Source organism: Notamacropus eugenii, chromosome 1, assembly GCF_028372415.1.
Source record: "Notamacropus eugenii isolate mMacEug1 chromosome 1, mMacEug1.pri_v2, whole genome shotgun sequence".
Taxonomy (NCBI): domain Eukaryota; kingdom Metazoa; phylum Chordata; class Mammalia; order Diprotodontia; family Macropodidae; genus Notamacropus; species Notamacropus eugenii.
In genome coordinates this window covers 30654601-30675432 of record NC_092872.1, presented here as the reverse complement: position 1 = coordinate 30675432, position 20832 = coordinate 30654601, and the positions used below count along the sequence as shown (strand labels likewise).

The window sequence follows — 20832 nt, the reverse complement described above, 5'->3', positions numbered from 1 at the left end:
TCAAAATATGAATCTATTAGCTTTATTTCAATTTCTGACTTAATTCTAGGATGTTATACTTAAGTGATGGTTTGTGAACATTTAGAAAGGGAAATGGTCATTACTAAGAGCCAGTTTGAGTTTGCTAAAAATAGGCCATGCTGGACTAACTTCATTTCCTTTTTCAATTGGGTTACTGAACTGGTTAAACAGGGTAGTGCCACAGGTGTAGTATACTTTGAACTCAGAAAGATATTTGTAATTGACTCTTAACATAGTACTGTCGATAAGATGGAAAGATGTAGGCTGAGCTAAATTTAAGTTAGGTGAGTTTAGAACTAGTTGAACAACTGAACCCAAAGGGCAGTGATGAATGAATGCATAGCAATATAAAATCTCTGATGGAGTGGATAGGGTCCTTGTCCCTACTCTAGTGAACATTTTTCTTAGTCAATGATTTAGATAAAGGCATAGATTTAATAGTTATTACATTTGTGGATGACTTGAAGTTCAGGAGCATAGTATCTTTTGGCCCAAAGTATCTCTGTAGTCTAAAATGGTAGGCTAAAATAAGCAAAATAACAGTTAATCAAGATAAATGTAAGGCTCAATACTTGGGTTCAAAAGGTCAGTTGTTGAAGTACAGTATGAAAGAAGGGTAGTAAAGTATGGGAAAGGTGCAGCTGGGCAACAGTATATGTACAAAATCATAACAATTAGGTATTATAGTTCAATGCAAACTCAAGATGCACTTTATTCCAGAATCATATATCCAGATTAGGATTCTAAAGTCTCACATGAATTGAATTAGCATCATGGAACTGGCATCATGATATAGTAGAATGAAGACTGAATTTCAAATCAGATGACTTGGGTTTGAATCGCAGCTCTTTGACTTATTAGGTATGTTACCCTGGGTAAGTTTCATAACTTCTCTGCTTATCTCCTCTATAAAACTTGGCAGTTGGAGTTCTTCTTTAACATCCCTTCCAGCTCCCATGAGGAATATCCAATGGAATTAGCTTTACCCATAGAATAATTTACTGACTTTACAATTTACTGACTTGGTTATCTATAATTCTCTAGCTACTTTCAGATAAGAACTAGAAGAAGGCTTTATAGTTCAGAATGGTCAGCAGCAGAGGAGTAGCAGTCATGGGATGACCAGTGAGAAAAGGAAGGGATTTGAGAGAAGAATCCCCAATTAGGACAGCACTACCACTCTGGGACCATTTAATGAAAGGATAAATAGTCCTGTATTTTCTGTTAAACCCAGAGGGCATTACTGAGTGAAGAATCAGTAACTTGAAGATCAGAGCTATTATGCAGAAATTAGTGAGAAGATACTCTAAGCTCCATACACCTTGATAATAGCCTCTGAAAACATCACTGTATTAGATTATAGTTAAGAAGCATTCTCCTAACTATGACCCTGACCAGATTTGGTGTAGTGAAGATAACATTGTACAGTTACTTAGAAGAACTTTGTTAGTCTTGATGCTGGCTCTTTTCTCATGTCGTAAGACCTAGATTTGGAAAGTACCTTAGAGGTCAGCTAGTTCATTCCTCTCATTTTGCAAATTTGGAACCCTAGAGGAAATTACTTGCCTGGGGACATAGGTTGTGAATTGTGAGTGGAAAGCCAAACTTCAAACCCATCTCAATTGACCTAAATTTATCTGTCTCATATTGCATAGTGTTGTGGTTCTCCAGGGCTCTAATCAAGCCCTTTAATTTCTCTGAGTCTTAGTTTTCCCACTCTATCAAGTGGGAATATTGATATAGACACTATCTAGAGAATTGGCCCAGAAGTTCCAGGTTCAAATTCTGTCCCTTATATAAAGTGACTATGTGGTCCTAGGCAAGTCACGAAACTTCTCAATGCCCCCAGACAGCTTTCTAAGAAAATAAATAGGTTGAAGTTCCCAGCTTCATTGGTAGAAGAAATATCCCCACCTAGGAATTCCTTCTATCAATGAAATCCCAGATCCAATCCCATCCCTGCAACCTGTCTGACAGCACTGTTGTGAGCAAAATTCTTTTGTAAAGCCTTATATAAATGTGAGATATTATTTTTAAAAGGTTATTTATGTTCAGTATACTCTGCTTCTCAAGGAAAGTCACATTTTTTGAAGTTTTCCACGAAAATGGTTAGATAAAAAAAAGTTCCTATTTTAAAAATAAAAAGGTTAGTGCAATTATTATATTTTTACTTTCAATAAGAACTCCTCATTTCCCTGTGTCACTCTGTAAATGAAGCATTACACTACTTGAAACTATCAAATGAAACAGACTAGGTCTGCTCAACACAGTTACTGCACATCTTTCTCACATTTTAGTTTAAAAATATGAAAAAAAAATCCTAAGATTCTGATGCTTGCAATTGAAGTATTAAAATCAAGGGAAGGAAAGAATAAAACTTTTCTAGAATACATTGAGCTTTGATCCATTGTATGGGATGAGTTTATTGAGTAACATTTTTATTCTGAGCCCATGTTTTATTTCAATCAATTAAATATTAAGTGACAATTCGCTATGTACTAGCTATTTATTCATTTAAATAAATGCAAAACACACACACACACACACATATATGTATATACACACACGTGTACAAATAGGTGTAAATGAATTAAAGTAAGGCCATTTGTTGCCAGGGAGAGGGAGAGGGATTGCTGGGAGGACAGGGAAGCGTCAAAAAAATTTTCTGGTAAGACCAGGTACTTGAGTTGAACTTTGAAAGGAGAAAGATTCCTAGAGGCAGAGGAGGAAAACTTGTTTTCTACATATGGGTTAAAACCTATACAAAGAATGAAAGATGGAATGTTATGCATGAGGAGCAGCCAATAGGCCCGTTCAATTGGAATTTAAGGTGAATGAAAGAGTAGACCAAGATCCAAAAGAGGCATCTGGATTTTGTCCTAGAGGTAATTCTAGAGAAATCCATGAGTGCTTTTTTGAGCTGAGGACCAATGCAATTGGAACAGTGCTTTTTAAATATCACTTTGACCAAGCAGCATGAAGGGTGGTTCCACCTCAAATCACCCATGCTGCTACTGGAGAAGATGCCCCAAATCCTCAGAGATCTGCCTTCAAGTTGGAGATACTCTGCTGGGTTTGAAATGCAGAATCTCATTTAAAGGACACACTGCAAATGAGTGAAAATAATTGAGGATCTATTTCTAAGTGAAACTATGATTTCAGAGGAACAATAGTGATGAGAGTTGTCATTTATGAGGGGATTATATGTTTTGTTAAATCATTCTAATTAAATCCGCCTGGGCTCCAATAATTTTGCTAATGTAATCAACTGTAAATTAGAGGTTGGATATGCATAATGCAATCATGCAGGGAAGCAACTTTTCTTGTATTAATCAACACTCTTTCATTCATTTGACAAACATTTATGAAGCATTGACTGTTCAGAGGTACCAGCCTAGACACTGGGCGAGATACAAAGTTTAGGTTAAAGAGGCACTTCCTTCCCTCATGGAGATTCTTTTCTAGTATGGGGATAATGCATAAATTCAATTGCCCTAGAGAGGAGCAAACTTTATGAAGTCAGAGAAGAAGATTGTTGTCAATGCAGTCAAGAAGCCATTATTGCTACCTATTGTATTCAAAAGAAGCACCTTGTAATAGGTAGAATGTTGGCCTTCTGGTCAGGAAGACCTGGTTTCCAGCCCTGCCTCTAAACTAATAACTGTTTTACCATGAAAGAGTCACTTAACCTATCAGCTACCTAGACAACTTTATGAACCAGAATATTACAAAGGAGTTGTTAACGTGTACTTCCACAGTGGATGGTGCCCGCACCATGAAAGGTACTGGAATTTATAGAAAATGCAGCATTTCAGTTGAGATTTGAATTTAGAGTGGAAATTTAACAGGTTTGAAAAGAATGAAGAAGGACATTTTCACCACAGAGACTAGCTTGAGTAAAGACAGGGGGCAAGGCAGCCTAGAATATGCTTTGGGAGCTGAGAATAATCGAATTTTCTAGAGCACAGAATGTGTGGAGGGGAAAAAAGTGCAAGAGAAGGCTAGAAAAACCAAAGAGGATCTGAAATGATAAATAGAGGGCTTTGAAATTTATTTGAAAGGCAATTGAGAGCTACTGAAGATTTTCCAATAGGGGAGTGATGTGAAGAATATTATGTATTTTATTATGTATGGACTGGATATTAGAGGGATGGTCTTTTGGGGCTGATATTTGATGAAAAGCTGCTGCAAATGGCATCATCCTGCTCTTCTTTGGGATTCACTTGGAGATTTTAATCACTTGATAGGAGGGCATACCCAGGAATATTCCACTGCAGATGGAAGGGACAGATCTGAAACCAGAAGAGGGCTGAGAATTTTGGCTAAAGTGGACAGGCCTGGGGCACTTCTGATGCACTGAATTTACACCCAAGATTCAAGGGGGTCCTCCTGTTTGTTGCTTTTTAAGCCAGCCAGATGCAGCTTTCCTTTCAATTTCCCAAAACAACATCAATCAGACAACTGTGCTGATGACAGTGTTTTCTATGTGCATAATTTAACTGGCCTTTTGGGAAATTACTCTTCACAAAGGTTTTGTTTTTGTTTTTTGCTTTCAATTCACCAAACAAGAGCACCAATGGAGAAGAACAAAGCTGGCTGGTGCCGCTGTGGACGCCTGGGTTCTCCAGACAGCAGTAACAGTTTTATTTATTGAATTTTCCATCCTTCATTGAAAGGAACATGAAGCTGGAAAGGGGTGGGGGATAGGAGAAACAGAGATGCTCTGGAATGAGGACATAAACGTTCTGACACCCAATGTTCCTGGTATCACCATAGGCAGAAAATATCATGGCTTTACTTTGCAGACTCCAAGGAAGGAATAAAATCTTGAAGGTCCTGCTGAGAAGATAATTTGGAAGATGGCTTTATAAATATGACTGTTAATACAGCTGTCTGAAATGGAAATTCACAGTACGAGTAACAGAGAAGTGGCTTCTGAAATAATCCCTGCAGTAAACCCAGAAGGAAGGGAAAGAAGAGAAGAGACTGGGGAGAACTGGTGGAAAAGCAATTTTTCAAGCAATGGGAATCAAGGCTGTGCAATTTGGAGCATTCTGATGCTTTTTGAAATGTAAAAAAGTATGTATGGAAAGAAATGTGGCCAAGAAAGGGGCCTTGCCAACCCTAGATAAAGAACTCACTTCCTCCAACTACTGATTACTTTCCAAGCAAATCTGAATGAACAATGCTGATTCTATATTCTTGTATAGAAATTAGGGATGTAATATCTATCACACTGAAAGGCAGCTGTAATTTGTTTTCCTTTCTTCTCAGGACAGAATGCCTTTTTTTTTTCAAAATGAGCACGCAAAGTACAATACCATCCCTGGAATTCAGACTTCAGCTGCCCTAGGCATTTGTGATTTCCCTCCTGGGGCCTGGATTTTAGCATGGAAATGCACCAGCAGAAAAGATATCCCATGTTAATCTCTCTAAAATGCCCCCAAAGTAAAGCCCAAAGAACTGCAATGGAAGGAAGATGATAAAGGAAAAGATGATACTTTTTAGGCATTAGTTGCTCTAGGTTATACTCAAAGTTTTCCAAGTATGACAAACCCATTTATCTATCCATTGTATTTGAAATATTCCTTGATGGTTTGATATATTGAAGATAAATATATGCATAGAAGTACTGTAAGACAAATATTTCCCAATTCAACTCTAAAATGTCTCGAGCAGAAATTCCTGTGAAGTCCTTAACTGTTTCTTTTTTTAGCTCTTTTAAAATTTATTTTATTTGGAACTTAAGAAATAAAATAAGCATTTCCATAATATAATAAAATAGAAAAAAAAGATGATTGCACATGAAACTGCAAACCTATTATGTACAACTTTTGCTATTCCTTTTAAATGTATAATAAGGTTACCATGTAACTTTCTTTTTTCCTCTTTTTTTCTCCCTCCCCACCCTAGAGATGGCTGTCATTAGACACAAATGTATATAATATGTAAAACCATTCTATACATACTCCTATTTATCAGTTCTTCCTCTGGATGCAGATAGTGTTTTCATTATTTCTAGTAATTTGGGAATTTATAATAGTCAAAGTTGTTCTTAAAACAATATTGCTGTTCACTATATATATAGTGCTCTCGTGGCTCTGCTCATTTTGCTCTTCATTATTTCATACAATTCTATCCATGTTTTTCTAAGATCACTGAGCTCATTATTTCTTAAAACCCAATATTGTTCCATCATGATCATATACTCCAGCTTGTTAAGCTTTTCCCTGATTGATGGGCATCCCCTCAATTTCTAATTCTTTACCCCTGGAAAAGAGCTGCTATAAATATTTTAGAGCACATAGGTTCTTTTTCTCTTTCCCTAATCATCTTGCAAAAACAAATATAGTACATGTATCACTAGGTCAAAGGATATAGGCAATTTAACTGTGTTCATCCTTCATTGCCGAAGAAGACCATGCCATCAGAGAAATGATGACATGACTTGCACTTGACTTTTGTTTTGAGTGAGGAAGGGCTGTGCTGGTTATCAGCCTCACTTCTCCTCCAGAGCCATCTGAATCCAGTGACCAGATACTCATCAGGATGACTAGAGATGACCCAGGATGAGGTAACTGTGGTTAAGTGACTTGCCCAAGGTCACACAGCTAGTGAATGTCAAGTGTCTGAGGTGAGATTTGAACTCAGGTCCTCCTGACCCCTGCACTGGTGCTCTATCCACCGCACCACCTAGCTGCTCCATAGCAATTTAATTACTCTTTGGGCATAATTCCAGATTGCTTTCCAAAATGGTTGGATTAGTTCACAGTTCCACCAATAGTGAATTATTGTCCCAATTTTTCCACATCCCCTCTAACATTTGTTATCTTTTTCTTTTCAGTCATTTTAACCAATCTGATAGTTGCAAAATATTAGTTATTTTAATTTTAATTTTTCTAATCAGTAATGATTTAGAACATTTTTTCATATGATCATAAATTGTTTTGATTTCTTCATTGGAAAACTATATCTTCATACCTTTTGTCCATTTATCAATTGGGAAATGACTCATATTCTTATAGATTTCACAAAAACTATCTATAAATTCTCCTCCCCCAATTTTCTGCTCTCCTTCTTCTCTTTACTACATTTGTTTTATTTGTACAATTTTTAAAAAAATAACGTAATCAAATTGTACATTTTACACCTCATACCGCTCTCTATCTCTTATTTATTCATAAATTATTCACCCATATAAGTCTGATAGGTAATATGTTCCATGTTCTTCAAATTTTCTTGTAATATCTCTTTTCATATCTAGATGATGTATCCATTTTGACCTTATCTTGGTAAATGATGTAAGATACTGGTCTATGCCCAATTTCTGCAAGACTGCTTTCCAGTTTTCCCAACAATTTTTACCAAATGATGAATTCTTTTCCCAAAAACTTAACTCCCTAATTTCTTCTAAGATATTCTTCTAAGATACATAGAATTCTGAGTGCTTGTTTTAACTATGTGTTGTTTTTAACTAAATCTTAAATGAATTATTTGACCCCTTCTCAGTCTCTTCCTACTTTCTCTAGGTGGCTCCAATCAGTCAGAAAAAATGACTTAAAGGGACCAGAATAAGGATAAAGAAGGGAACCAAGATTCAAATCTTCCCCAATACCACTTAGTCCATGTGTGACCATGGGCAAGTTACAGTCCTTTAGAAAGTATTTCATTCATACCTTCCAATCTACAAATAGAGAAACTGAGGCCAAGAGCAAGTCAGTGATTTATCTATAAATAAATGGATACTTAGTCACTAAGCTGAACTTGTCCTTATATCTCTGGACTCCCAATTGAGTATTTTAACCACTGTGCCACAAGGGACCCAGGTACACAGTACCTTAATAATCTAAAGTCGTCGGTGCTCTTTCCCTCCCAACCTTCAGTACTTTGGCCAGTAATATTCATCCTCACCTAGATTAAACTCACAAATCCTAGAGTAGACATGAGCTCTTGAATAGTTTAGAGTTGACTGTAGCCTTCTTTGAGATAGAATGGGACTGGAGTGATTTCATCTGTTAGGAACTCCCAAGGAAAAACTTCTAAAAATTATGACAAAAACCTCCTTTCCAATTTATAGGCTTAGAGGGATGCAGGTGACAATGAGGAGTTAAGTTACTTACTCAGGGTCTCACACAGACACAGGTTTCACAGGCGGGACCTAAACCAAGGTCTTCCTAACTTCAAGGTTAATTTTTTGTTGTCATTGCCAGGCAGTCCAGGTTAAGTGACTTGCCCATTGTCACACAGAAGGTTGTGTCAAGTGTCTGAGTTGGGATTTGAACTCAGGTTCTCCTGACTCCAGGGCCAGTGCTCTATCCACTGTGCCAACTAGCTGCCGCAAGGTTAATATTTTATCCATAATGTGCAGGCATTCCTCAGGCATAACAGTTCTTTGTTCCCAAGACAGAATTACAGACCTTAGAGCACAAGTTATAATTGAAATAAACCAAAAAGTGAGGCTCCACCCCCCATACACGCACGCACACACACACACACACACACACACACACACACACACACACACACACACACACACACACACACACCCTGCCTTTTACTGTCACTAACAGTTTCATGACTTTGAGAAAAGGACACAGTTTTGTTTGTTTGATTTTAGTTGCCCTTTAATTAATAACGCTGGTCTTGCCCCCATGCTGCAGCAAATGGGATTTGGGTTAACTAGAAAGACCTTACTGGCATTTAATGCTGCTAAAAGCCAAACTGAGTAAATGGCAAAATGAGAAGAAAATCCAAATCTCTGTACTCTTTAAACCCCCTAATGAATCCTTTAGACAAGACCACTGTTCTTTTGTTCAGTGTCATTTTGGTCAGTTTCCATGAAAACAACCAATTAAAGAAGTACTTAAGTGACACCAGTCACATGCTAGTACTGAGTTATCACTATCCAAACAAAGAGATGGATATTTAGGTTGTGACTCACATCATGAGTTCACTTCCTTTTAAAGACATTGTCTTCTTACCTGGGAGATAAAACTAGAAAGAGCCATGAACTAGTCATTGTCTGATTAACTTTAGAAGTTGAATTCTTAGACCTGCCCAGATGACCTTGGCTGCCATAATACGTCATTCTTAAAATGCTATTTCCTGAAGCTACCACCCTTTTCTCTCTTTCATTTTGCTCTGCACTAATATGTGATTTGAAATTAGGAAGACCTTCCTTCCTTGATTTACCATTCTGAGAGAAAAGTATTGATAACATAAAATAATACCTTCCACTGCCCCTCCCTCCCCATTAGTAGTTCAATATTAGGAGAATACAAGTATCTATAACTCACATTTCTGTCATATATTAAGGTTAAATGGCTCACTTTTTTCACAAGTACCATATATAAAGTTGTTCAGTTGTTTTCAGTCATATCTGTGGGATTTTCTTGGCAAAGATATACTAAAGTGGTTTGCCATTTCTTTCTCCAGCCCATTTTGCAGATGAGAAACTGAGGCAAACAGGCTTAAGTGACTTGTGCAGGGTCACACAGGAAGTTTCTGAGGTCAGATTTGAACTCATGAAGATGAATTTTCTTGACTTCAGGCCCCCAGCACTCTATCCATCACTCCACCTAGCTGCCCATATATTTAATAGGTAATATTATAGGATAGGAACTCCTTGACAGCAGGGATTGTTTGCCTTGTATTGTCTGTACACCCTGTTCCTAGCACAATGTTTTACGTGTCACTTAATAAATGTGGAATTGAATAATGAGTATCATTTCATCTATTTTATAGATGAGAAAACTGACTCTGACAGATCATAGTGTGTATCAGAACTGGGATGTTATTGGTCTGCATCTGGTTCTCAGGGATTGAAGTACCAACCTCCTCCTCTCCTCCAAAAGCTAACCACAAGCTTCAGAACTCTTCAAAAATGAATGCCAGACTTCATACATGAATGTGGCAAGAAAGGGTGGGGCTGCTGCTGAAGACAGAGGCAACATTGTAATTTAGTAATTTAGTGGATTACTCACATGTTCAAGGTTGAACAGTAATTACAACCTCTCCAAAGTTAAAGAGATATCTCAGGAAACTAAGATGTCCCTGCCCTCTTTAGGTGTGAGACAGTGTTTTTTCTTCAGTTTACCCACTATGTGCAAGTCCCCGAGGCTAGTGCTGGGGATAAGAAATCTGACAAAAAGGTCCTGTCATTCTTGCATGGTCAAAAGTATATGCAAAGACATGGACGGGGGAGCAGACAGCTTGAGAACCAAGGAGCAAATGGTGCTTCTATGCTGTTTTAGGTTTGGCCACATATGTGGCCTCACATGCTTATTAGCTATGATACCTTGAGCAAGCCACTTAAACTCTCTTGCCTCAGTTTCCTCATCTGTAAAATGGGGACAATAATAATACTTACCTCTCAAGGTTGTTGTGAGGATCAAATAAGCTAATATGCGTAAAGCACTTAGCATATAGTAGGTGCTGTATAGTCATTTGTAAAGCGCTTAGCACACAGTAGGCACTATATAAATACTGTCATTTGTAAAGTGCTTAGCACATAGTAGGTGCTGTATAGTCATTTGTAAAGCATTTAGCACGTAGTAGGCACTATATAAATACTGTCATTTGTAAAGTGCTTAGCACATAGTAGGTGCTGTATAGCCATTTGTAAAGCACTTAGCACATAGTAGGTGCTACATAAATACTGTCATCGTTATCATTATCACCACTCTCATCATTATTATTATTTGACAGTGTCCATCACTCACCTCATCTTCACTGTATTACTGGGAGAACACAAGGTCAATATTAAAGCCACAGTCATTGGTCAGCCAGATTAACAAATTCCACTTGATGTCTTTTTATTTTTTCTAACTGTGTTTCAATGGCTTATAGATATTTTACGTCAGAGTCATTTTTCTAAAGTGAGTTATTTCATGATCAAAGGAAGCTTTGTTTGCTTCCTACTTCGACTCCCTCCTTTATTGCCCAATATATTTGGATAAATTTGCTTCGTGGAAACCACTAATCACTAGGGTGATTAAAATTGCTTAAGAAATCAATGGAGATAGAGAAGACTACTTTCCACATCAAATACTGAATGTGGTTAGTCCTTGATTTAACCATGACTCATGCTTACTTATGCATGGCTCTGACGTTTGCCCCTTGCCACTGGGGCCCACTTCTACCATTGGTGTTCCTTCCTCTTCTTCTAATGCCACTCTGTTCCCGTCCAGCCTTTGAAATGTTCCTTATTGCTAGAATGACACCTCTATATGTTTATGGAAGCAGCCTCACCTCCAGAATGCCTACTCTTGCACCCTGACTCCCTTTCTCTGTTAAGGCCCCAAAATGCTGAAGACTCAAGGAGCAAAAGGGCAAAGGGCTATGTTTTCAAGTTAAAGGGGTACAGGGCTTCTAATCAATTCAGTTCTACCCACATTTATTTAGTGTTTACTATGTCCAAAGTACTGTGCTAGGTACTAGATATACAAATTAAACAGTCCCTTCCCTTTAATTAATTTATTATTTCTACTGTATTATGGCATAAATAGGTTTTTGAGGGCTTGCCTTCAGTGTGAAGTCCTCTTGCATTCTCTCAACTGAAAGTATTCTTTCCTTCCTCAGGTTTCCCCAGAGGATTTTCTCTAGATCTTTGCATTGTTCCCATGGAATCATACCTTGTATGACACTTTATTTGCAGACCTGTTATATTCTCCCCACAGGCAGCCTCTTTGAGGGCAGAGACCATGATTTTTTCTCACCTTTGTATCTTCTCTGCCTGGGTTAGGTTAAGTACATAATAAAAATGAAATTAATTCAATTGAATTAGAATTGTCTAGTAATCTAACCACTTATGCATGGGACAAAGTGTTTTCAAAAGGTAAAGTTGTGGATCACAAAATCTTCATAACTGAAAAATTCTTTAATTGCTTTTACTCCAGGAGTCAGAAGATATGACTTGGCCCTAAAATGAACATTTAATGTTAACATACAGAAATACTGTTTGAACACACATAAGCTTTCACTGTTGAAAAAAAATTATTTCTGGACCCAGTCGTTCCACATATATATTATCAGCTAGATATACTAGTGGATTTCAAGTCATCCCTTCTTAGCTCCCTGGCTTCCTGGCTCTTGGGACCCTGGGCAAATCATTTACCCTCTCTCAGTCTCTATTTCCTCATCTGTAAAATAATGATACTAATAGAATCTTCTTCACTGTGTTGTTGTCAGGATCAGTTGAGTTATGTAATGTGTTTTGCAAACCTTAAAGTGCTAAATAAATGCTGGCTGTCATCATCATCATCACTTTTACTAAATGTCCTTCTTCGTGCCAGACCCTTGAGGGAAATACAGATGTAGAAGACATTAGCCATACCTTCAAGGGGGCTACAGGATGACTTGTTGTGCAGACAAAATGAACACTCCTAAAATAACACTGAGCAATATGAGATGGTTTGTAGTTATGAAAAAGGGGGAAATGGTAGTAAGAGAGCCTGCCTTGGAATCAGGAAGATCTGCCTCTGACCTCCTATCAACTATGTGTTCCTGGGCAAAGATACTTAACCTTTTAGTAGCCTCAGGCAATCCTCTAAGACTAAGTAATGGACTGATTCCTTTGGTGGAGAGAATGTCTATACGGGAGCTCCTCACCTGGGTGGATTCACAATTTCAGATATCCTCCCCCCCGTACATATATAGATATAGATATATGTAGATATAGAGATAGATACACACACACACACACACACACACACACACACACACACACACACACTCTCTCTCTCTCTCTCTCTGAAGAGGCTATAGAAATTCAGAGAAGGAGGAGATCCAGGAGATACAATAGTCAGAAAAAGCTTCAAAAAGGAAACAAAACTTGAAAGGTTGATAAGATCTGCAAAAGAGAGGGTGGGGCATTCAAAGTAAACAGAACAATTGTATAAAGGCACAGGGGTAGAGATGAGTATGGTTGGTTTGGGATGGGGAGATGGCTAGTTTAACCAGAGCAGAGATCGTATATACGTACATGTATATACATATATATACATATATATATGTATATATATCAAGAAGTAGTGACAAACATAATTAAAACTACCAGTGACCTTCACTTTTCAGTGAGCCACTTACCCATAAATATCTGTACATGCCTGACTCCTGAGCTCCGTTACCTTATTTGGGGCCCTTGCTATGTTGAACCACTCATTTTGGCTCTTGTACATGACATGGTGGAAACAGAATGGACTCATGTGACAGACCCAGGCATCAAAAACCAACTCTGATGTTTACTACCTCTGTGGTCCTGGGCAAGTCATTTTACCATTACGGTCTTAGCTTCCTAATCTGCAAAATGAGGAAGATGACCTAGATTACATCTGAGGTCTCTTCCAACTTTAATCTCTCATCATAATTACCTTAGGCAGTTTTGTTGGTGTCCATCATTTCTCTCAAACTTTATTATAAAGTACAAGAACTCAGAGACCAAGTTTACACTTCTTTTATAACCCTTTTAACACTAAAATGGTGCTAAATGAATGTGAAATAAATACTTGATGAATTAATCATTGCCTGTCTCCAGTCTGTGTCCACTCTAAGGAATGTACCCTTGCCCCAAGCAATCTTTCCAATACATAGTTAAGGTTCTGTTATTTTTCCACCTAAAATTTTAGGTGGCTCCCAGTCATCTATTGGGTAAAGTTTAAACTCTTTATCTTGTCAGTCAAGGCCTTCCAAAATTGAGCTTAATCTACCTGCCCAGCTTAATTTTAGATTACCTTTATATACTATGTTCGGGTTGAATTGTACTACTCCTTCGCCATGGTTCTCATTTTATTGTCTCCCATTTTTGTGCGATCATTCTCTGATAAAAAGTGTTGTTCCCAGTACCATCTCCCTCAAAGTACCACCTCTTGTCACAAAGATATACAGTTAAAACAAAATAGACACATTGACCTTATCTTCCAGCATATGCCTCATTTTGCACACCTGTACCCCTGCTTCCCTGCTAAGACCGTTTCCACATCTTGACTCACATCATCCTCCATGCTTTCTTCTACCCACCCCCTCATACACTTCTCCCTATTATCATCTTTAGTTATTCCACCCTTTCCTTGAGATTCAGCTCAGATATCACCTTCTCCTGGAAGCCTTCCCTGACTCCCTCAAGTGAAAATGCTTTTTCTCCACTCATGCTTCTTCTAGAATTTTGCCTAGACTTTTCCTTTCCATGTTTCTCATCCTCTCAAATCACACTTATTTGTGTATTTAACCTTCCTCCTTTAGGATGCAAGCTCCTTCGAATCAGGACCTGTGTCATCAATACCTGATACATATAACATAATAGACACTCAGTCAATATATGTTGGATTTTTAATTTTCTTGAATTAATGTTCATGACGAGGGCAGCCTCATCAATGAAGTCACCTGTACTTAAGCTGATATACTTTTACATATGTGCAGTTTCATGCAGACAAATATTTTCCTCTATTATGTTCTGTCCTGTTTATTTTGTGTGGTTTTCTGGAAGAACATCAGGAAGTCATCCAAGTCCCTTTAATTTCCTAGCCAACCAAAGACTTGTGTTTTTTTAAAAAACTTTTGTTATCTATACAGTTACTTGAAACCTGTAACCTAAGCTTCATTGTACTTCAGGTAATCTATGGAAATGTCATCGCTCTGAGTGTTAGTTTGCCAATTTCACCCTGTTTCCAAGGTTCTGTCAGATTTATGGGTTAACCCATAACCAGGAAACTCATTTTTAGAGGAACTATAATTAAAGGATGTACATGCATACATTTGGAGCCAAGAAGCCTGCTTCTCCCCATGAGCCATGAAGGCGTGCGCTGCGGTGGTCCACACCCTCACAATTCTGACACCTCAGGATTACACCTGAATCTGGAGAATCATTGGTCTCTAATTGCTATTGTGGATAAGTTCTTCATTTTCAAACCTCTGTGAGTGTGTGTGTGTGTGTGTGTGTGTGTGTGTGTGTGTGTGTGTGTGTAAGAGACAGAGAGAGAAAGAGAGAAGAAGGAGAGACAGGAGAGAAATGGGGAGAGGGAAAAACAGAGAAAGAGCCAGAGAGAGAGAGAGAGAGAGAGAGAGAGAGAGAGAGAGAGAGAGAGAGAAAGGTAAGGGAGAGGGAGAGAGAGAGCAGGACCTCTAGTGGTAAGACAGTTGTCCATGAATATCATTCCAAAGGTAGGACTATAGCTGAAGTATCCTGTGCCCACAACCATGGGAATTAAGAGCCCTTCTACAGCGAGCCATCCACTCCCCTCTCAGGCAATGGGCTGCTAATTTTTGTATAGTGCTTATAATGTACCAAGCACTGCATTAAGCATTTTACAATAATTATCTCATTCGATCTTCACAACAACCCTAGGAAGCAGATACTAACATTATCTCCATTCTACAGAGGAGAAAACTGAGGCAAACAGTGATTAAGTGACTTACTGAGAGTCATCCAGCCAGTAAGAGTCTGAGGCTACATTTGAACTCAGACCTCCCTGATTCCAGGCCTGGAACTCACTCTATTATGCCACGTAGCTGCCCCAAACAGAATTTACCTCACAACCTGAGAGAATTCAAGTTAGCTTTCCTTTAATTCTTCCATAATCTCTTCCCTTTCTCTTCCTCCAAATCTCTAGAGAATGCCAGTCATGTACACAGTCATGCCAACATGGAGGCTTAGCTCTTTGGGGGCCTCAGACATTTGCAAAATCTAGGTAAAAATCAGGAGCAGTGGAAAGTCAAGGGCAATTTTGGAGACTTTAGGCACTTTCCCTCTCCTGGAAACAAAACAAAACAAAACCAAGAACAAAAAAAATCTTATAGAAAAATAAATATTGTTATTTTTCTGGAAGTAGTAGAAAGCACATTAGATTTGTAGTAAGAGAGCCTGGACTCAAGTCTTGAGTCTTTTGTGTGACTTTGGTTGAGTCACTTCATCTTTCTAGGCTTTTGTTTCATCTGTAAAATGGTGCTTCTAAGTAAGGTCCCTCCCAGCTCTGAATCAATGACCCTATGACATTTCTTCATTCTTATCCTCCCTTAACATTTATACATTCTTACCTTCTTCCCCTGACTTTCAGCTTACATGGTCACATAAGTTACTCTCCAATATTATAGCATACAGAAACACATATTTTTCTGCAATGATTTAGTAACTTAAATATACTGTTATCTGTAACTTTAATAAAGACAAAGCACAGCTGATAGAGTGTGATAGTTGCAATGGATAGAGCACTGGGCCTGGAGTCAGGAAGACTCATCTTTCTGAGTTCAAATGTGGCCTCAGACAGTTACTACTTGTGTGACACTGTACAGGTCACTTAGCTCTGTTTCCCTCAGTTTCCTCATCTGTAAAATGAGCTGGAAAAGGAAATGGCAAATTACTCCAGTATTTTTGCCAAGAAAACCCCAGAACGGAGTCACAAAGAATTGGACACAACTGAAATGACTGAAAAGCAACAACAACAAATAATATTAATAATAAATTAATTATAATTTGGAATTGAAAAGATACCACTTTGTGCTCATTCTAGTCCAATCAGTCAGGACAAGTCCTCTTTGACTAATGTATTTAAAGTGCATAACAAGATTGGTGATCACATCTCTTATAGATTTACAGGACTTTCAGACTGGGAGATTTTAGACTTTTGTACAAGAGTTCTAATAACCTTTCAAGAATTCAAGATCTATAATTTTATCAGTGAGCTTCCCTCGTTCATACAGATTGTAGCCCCTTGCTATTTAATAGAAGTTTTTAGAGGGTTGCTAGGGCTAAACATTTCATCACCTCGTGGATAAGCTATGCTCTACCCTCCCAGCCCTCCACAAAAAAACCTAGCAAGACAGCAAAGAAAATCAGTTTCATTTCTTTAGAGTTATACCTTTTAAGTTTCTAATGTGTTTGTACAGCATTCTGTCTCATTTCTTACATCCACATTATGTGTTTAATGTTAACACACACATACACAAACCAAAATCGCTTGTCTTTGGACAGCATGGAAATATGCAGCCCCTTACTGGTTCATACTTGGAGCCTTTCAAGCTTTCTGGGACCAACATGAGCTTCTAGTCGACCTTAAGGATAAGAATCTCTAATCAGAGGTCAATCTTCAAGCAGCCCAGGCTTACCTCCATGCAAGGAAAAAGAAACAGAGTAGTGATTAAGCAATAGGGGACACTAGTGGTAATTTAGATTTGTATAGCATTTTCCCCATAGCAGCAGTATGAAGTAGATGATAAAACTATAATGAATATTATACTCTATTTATATTATACTTTATATATTTACAGTTGGGAAAATTTGGGACTTAAACTGCTTAAGTATCTTACCCAAAGTCACAGGATTGAGCAAAAGAGTCAGAAGGTAAACCGCATTCTCACTCGATTCCTGTGTTTCCCATTGTTCTCATTCTGCCTCTTTGATATCACTTCCAAGACCCTAGGTTCTTGTTGTTGTTGTTTTAAAAGAATGTTTACTATTATATTCTTTTTATAACCTAAATATGGTATAGTGTGGTGTATCACCAAAGCAATATTCACAACCCTGAGGGCGCCTATGAATATGCTGGCATAGTTCCGAATCACAAAGTATAACAGACTCTCCATATCAAAAGCAGAAGAAAAACATTTATTCAGACACCAGAAAGCCAAATCCCAATACCAGAAAGCCAAATCTATCATAGTAACCAAGAAATCACAAATACACATTAGTACTGCAGGGGACAAAGCCATTTCCAGAACTCCCTACCCCCTGGGCCTTCACACAAGCAAACACTCACAAGACTAGCTGTGCCTGCTTGCCTGCATCCTCTCCCTTCTGCCCTCCACCAGCTTCCTCCCAGTTCTGCTCTACCCTTCCTGTTCCATCCATTCAGCAAGCTTCCCTTACCACATGTGTCATAGGCTTCCATGTGATTTAAACAGGTCACATGGGCCTATTAACGAATGGGAAAGATCTTCCCATTTAAATTACCATTACATGTGTAGAGATTCATACTAACTTATTTCAACCTGTTTATTTGGGAAATTCTAAAAGCAAACTATGTTTCCTCCTTCCTCCCTGCAGGTTAATCTCAGAGCCACTGACGTCCGGCTCATGCGGCAGCTGCTGATCATCAATGAAAGCATCGAGTCCATCAAGTGGATGATGGAAGAGAAGGGTACAATCACCAGCCGAGGCAGCAGCCTCAGTGGGAGCCTTTGCAGTTTACTGGAAAGCCAAAACACCTCCTTACAAGGAAGCTATAATAGCTTACAGGACGGCAGCGATGGGTTGGATGGAATATCAGTGGGTAGTTATCTGGACACTTTGGCAGATGATGTCCCAGGTCACCAGACCCCCTCCGATTTGGACCAGTTCAGTGACACCTTAGAAGACCCTTTACACAAACGTCCCAAACTTGATTCTGAGTACTATCGTTTTGGCTAATAACAAGGGCTTTCTCATGGGACTGGTGTGCAATTAACTTATATTTATCTTCTTTCTCTGCTGCTATTTTATTTTTGTGGTAAAAATGCAAACTTTTCCAAGAAAAGCTTATTTTGAAGCCGCTTTACAACTCTTCACTTGCTCCTAACATTTCTTATAAGGATTGATTTTTCCTCTTGCCCTTCTTAATCTTCATTCTTAATTTATTGCAGACTTTTCCCTCAGACTACCATGCCACAATTAAAGTGGGAAAAAAGAAGAAGCAATAAACATTTTTTTCTGTTTTTAAAACACGTGTTCAGGGATTATCAGTAAAACTTTTTGCTAAATTTAAAAATAAACTATGTTCTGATACCAGCAATTTTGTAGCTCATGTTCTTAAGTGATTTTAATTATTATCATCTAGGTATCTGTGAGGTCTGGTGCAAATGATTTCTATTTCTTTGTTTATTTTAAATTTGCCAAACTCTTGTTTATTTCTGGGCCCACTTTTCTCACTGTTTTTGCCTTTTATATACTGAACACTTTTTTTCTCTTTTTGAGTGTGTATAGATGAAATCATTTGGATACAGGAACTCTTCTCTCCCTATCACTCTATGAAATCAGTCTCAGATTTGCTGCGTATTAACTTTCTTTAAGAGTTAGAAGCAGCACACACAAGACGTTTCAGCTGTAAATCATATGGAAAGGTTTTGAGGTCCTTAGGATGATGCATTAAAGCAGATAGCAATCCCTCTTCTATTTCATCTTTAAGTTAGGCAACCAAGTGACATAGCACTGGACCTGGCATCAGGAAGATCTAAGTTCAATTCTTTTCTCAGAGGCTTACTAGCCGACAGCTCTGAAGAAAATCATTTAACCTTTGTGTTATGTTCTTCTTCTTTAAAAAAGTGTTAATAATAGCACCTACTTTTTAGAGTTGTTGTGGGGATCAAATGAGGCCATATATACTGTAATGCTTTGCAAATCTTTTTTTTTTATTTATTTTTTATTTTTTTATTTTTTAATGTTTAACAATCACTGCCATACAATTGAGATTTTATCCTCCCCCACCTACCCCCCACTCCCCCCCTGCCTCCCCACGACTGCATACAATTCTGTATAGGTTCTACATATACTTTCCTATTGAGTATATTTTCACTATAGTCATGCTATGTAGTCAGACTAAAATAAATGAAAGAAATCGTATAACAAATCAGAACATGATACACAAACACATACACATACACAAACATGATCTGCTACATTCTGCGAATGACTTCCATATTTCTTTCTCTGAGTGTGGAAGGCATTTTGCCTTGAGAACCACCATTGGGATTTTTTTTTTTTTATAAGAAGTTTTTGCATTATTACAAAATTACAAGTCTACCAGAAAAAACTCTCACACACTGTGGTCGTTGCTGTGCACAAAGTTCTCCTGGTTCTGCTCCTTTCACTCAGCATCAGGTCATATAAGTCCTTCCAGGCCTCTCTGAAGTCTTCTTGTTCATCATTTCTTATGGCACAATAGTACTCCATTACATTCATATACCATAATTTATTCAGCCACTCCCCAATTGATGGACATCCCCTTGACTTCCAGTTTTTGGCAACTACATAGAGTGCTGCTATAAATATTTTTATACATGTGGGACCCTTTCCCATTTTTATGATCTCTTGGGGATATAGTCCTAGTAGCGATATTGCTGGGTCAAAGGGTATGCACATTTTTGTAGCCCTTTGGGCATAGTTCCAAATTGCTCTCCAGAATGGTTGGATGCGCTCACAGCTCCACCAACAATGAATTAGTGTTCCAACTCTCCCACATCCTCTCCAGCATTTATCATTTTCTTGTTCTGTCATGTTTGCCAATCTTATAGGTGTGATGTGGTACCTCAGAGTTGTTTTGATTTGCATCTCTCTAATCAATAGTGATTTAGAGCATTTTTTCATATGATTATAGATAGCTTTAATTTCTTCCTCTGAAAATTGCCTGTTCATATCCTTTGACCATTTATCAATTGGGGATGCTTTGCAAATCTTAAAGCACAATTGAAATGTTAATTTTCCATATCATTTCTATGGATAAAATCATATCCATTTTGAGTGTTGAACCAATTGATAACATCGGTTGATGTTTAGAGCTTCTTCTACATGACAAGACAGCAAAGAAGTAGAGAGAGAACCTTTCAGATGAGGGGAAATCAACATAAATAAAGTCTTAGAGGAATAGTAAGAAGGCTTTGACTAGAACGGTCTTGTGACCAAAATGGGCTCATGAAAGCAGAGTTGGGAGTGGGGAAGAAGTTGTATACATGGTATAACTTGAGAGGTATTGTGTGCTCAAAGTTTCTCTCATACCAGGTGTGCCATAGCAATGAAAATTATTGCTAGTATATTGACATAATATTTTCACCATTTCAAGATATTATGTT

The 20832-nt window shown here is 38.0% G+C and overlaps 1 protein-coding gene across 1 annotated transcript in view; it reads left to right on the top strand.

Moving 5' to 3' along the window:
- Positions 1-18779, top strand: part of LURAP1L (leucine rich adaptor protein 1 like) — a 53527-nt gene extending 34748 nt beyond the window's left edge. The window contains exon 2 of the mRNA XM_072596594.1: positions 18056-18779. Within this exon, the coding sequence (XP_072452695.1) occupies positions 18056-18418 (363 nt within the window). The 3' untranslated portion in view covers positions 18419-18779. The remainder of the gene's footprint in view (positions 1-18055) is intronic.
- Positions 18780-20832: the final 2053 nt, after the last annotated feature.